Below are 2,101 nucleotides of genomic sequence, written 5' to 3' on the forward strand. Positions count from 1 at the left end.
TGCTGCTGCTGCTGTTGCTGCTGCTGCTGCTGCTGCTGCAGCCGTGAGTCTTACAACCATTTGATGAATTGGCTGGCGGACGCTCGCTCTTTAGCTCGAGCAGATATCTCCATTGCTATTGTTGGTTAGTTTTTTATTTTTTATTTTTATTTATTTTTTATTTATTTTATTTTATTTTTTTATTTATTTTATTTTTTGTTGTCTTCTTCGTTATTATTTTTATTTTATTGGTGTTTTATTCTTTTTTATTCGTTTCTTCTTGTTTATTCTTGTCTCTCTTCTTTTTATTATTTTCTTCTTCTTTTGTTACTTTTATTATTTTTTTATTTTTTTTGTTGCTTTCTTTTATTTCACTATTTTATTTTTTTTTTGTTTTTTTTATATTTTTTCTTTTTTTAATTTTTGTTTGTCTGTCTTTTCTCTGTTTTTTTTCTTTTTCTTTTCCTTCTTTTCCTTCTCTTTCATTCTTTTCTTCCTTTTTTCTTGCTTCTAGGGTTTAGGGTTGCTGCTGCTGCTGCTGCTGCTGCTGCTGCTGCTGCTGCTGTTGCTGCTGCTGCTGCAGGCAACAAGATGGATGTGAGGGAGAAGCGGGCGGTTACCTTCTTAGAGGCCTCGCGCTTTGCCCAGGAGAACGGTGAGGGTTTAGGGTTTAGGGTTTAGGGTTTAGGGTTTGTGTGTTTTGCTTTGTTTTTTCTTTTTTCAACTTGGTGTATGTTCTTTTGTTTGTTTTATTTAGGGTTTAGGGTTTAGGGTTAGGGTTTTGTTTTTGTTTGTTTCTTCTTTCTTTTTATTTATTTCTGTGTTTGTTTGTTTATTTATTTGTCTTTTTGTTTGTTTTTTTTTGTTTCTCTTTTCTTCCTTTGTTTAATATAGCTCTACCCTAAGAAACAAATGCAGCCAAATCCCTTGCTGTTGCTGCTGCTGCTACTGCTGTTGCTGCTGCTGCTACTGCTGTTGCTGCTGCTGTTGCTGCTGCTGCTGCTGCTCCTATTATTACTGATATTGCATTTGCTTCTGTTGCTTTTCCTGCTGTTGTTTGCTGTTGCTGCTTTTGCTGCTGTTGCTGCTACCACTTTTGCTGCTGCTGCTACTGCTGTTACTGCTGCTGCTACTGCTGCTCCTGCTGCTGCTGCTGCTGCTGCTGCTGTTGCTGCTGCTGCTGCTGCTGCTGCTGCAGATGTGTTGTTTCTGGAGACGAGTGCGCTGACAGGGGAGGGGGTGACGGATGTCTTCGTTCGCGTGGCCAGGCTCATACTCAGCAAAATCCAAGATGGTGCTGCTGCTGCTGCTGCTGCTGCTGCTGCTGCTTGTCTTGCTGCTGCTGCTGCTGCTGCTGCTTGTCTTGCTGTTGCTGCTACCTGTCTTGCTGTTGCTGCTGCTGCTGCTTTCACCTCTTTTTTTTGCTGCTGTTGGTGCCCCGGCTGCCGCTGCTCCTGCTGATGCTCGTCCTGCTGCTGCAGCTACTACTGCTGCTGCTGCTGCTGCTGCTGCTGCCACTACTGCAGCTAATGCAAGGCCATCAGCAGCAGCAGCAGGAAGAGTAGCTGTAGAGGAAGCTTAACACCAACACGATAAGCAGCAACAGCAGCAACAGCAGCAACAGCAGCAGCAGCAGCAGCAGCAAAAGCAGCAGAAACGGCAGCAGCAATATCACCAGCAAAAGCATCAGCAGCAGCAGCAGCAGCAGCAGCAGCAGCAGTGTTGTGGGGTGTATATGCAGGTCTCATCGATGGCAATGCAATGGTGGCGGGACAGAGAACAAGCGGAACCCAACTAGCTGAGGGTTTGTCTTTGTCTTTGTTTTTTTTATTTTATTTTGTTGTCTTTGTTTCTTTTTATTTTATTTTGTTGTCTTTGTTTCTTTTTTATTTAATTTGATTGTCTTTGTTTCCTTTTCATGTATTTTGTCGTCTTTGCTGCTCTTTTCCCCGCGCTGCTACTGCTGCTGCTGCTGCTGCTGCTGCTGCTGTTGTCTCCTTGCTGCTGTTGCTGCTGCTGCTGCTGCTGCTGCTGTCTCCTTGCTGCTGCTTCATGTGTGTCTTTGTCTTTCTTTTTTTTTGTTTGCTGCAGAGGAGCCGAAGACAAACTCTTCTTCTTGCTC

The 2,101-nt window shown here is 43.3% G+C and overlaps 1 protein-coding gene across 1 annotated transcript in view; it reads right to left on the minus strand.

Moving 5' to 3' along the window:
* The window catches only part of EMH_0053580 (uncharacterized protein), a gene marked incomplete at both ends in the record, with an annotated part of 5,484 nt that extends 4,231 nt beyond the window's left edge, over positions 1-1,253 (minus strand). Inside the window, one exon of the mRNA XM_013497025.1 lies at positions 880-1,253. Coding sequence (XP_013352479.1) covers positions 880-1,253 — 374 coding nt within the window. The remainder of the gene's footprint in view (positions 1-879) is intronic.
* Between the last annotated feature and the right edge of the window lie 848 nt (positions 1,254-2,101).

Source organism: Eimeria mitis, genomic scaffold (assembly GCF_000499745.2).
Source record: "Eimeria mitis Houghton genomic scaffold, Emh_scaff2420, whole genome shotgun sequence".
Lineage (NCBI taxonomy): Eukaryota > Apicomplexa > Conoidasida > Eucoccidiorida > Eimeriidae > Eimeria > Eimeria mitis.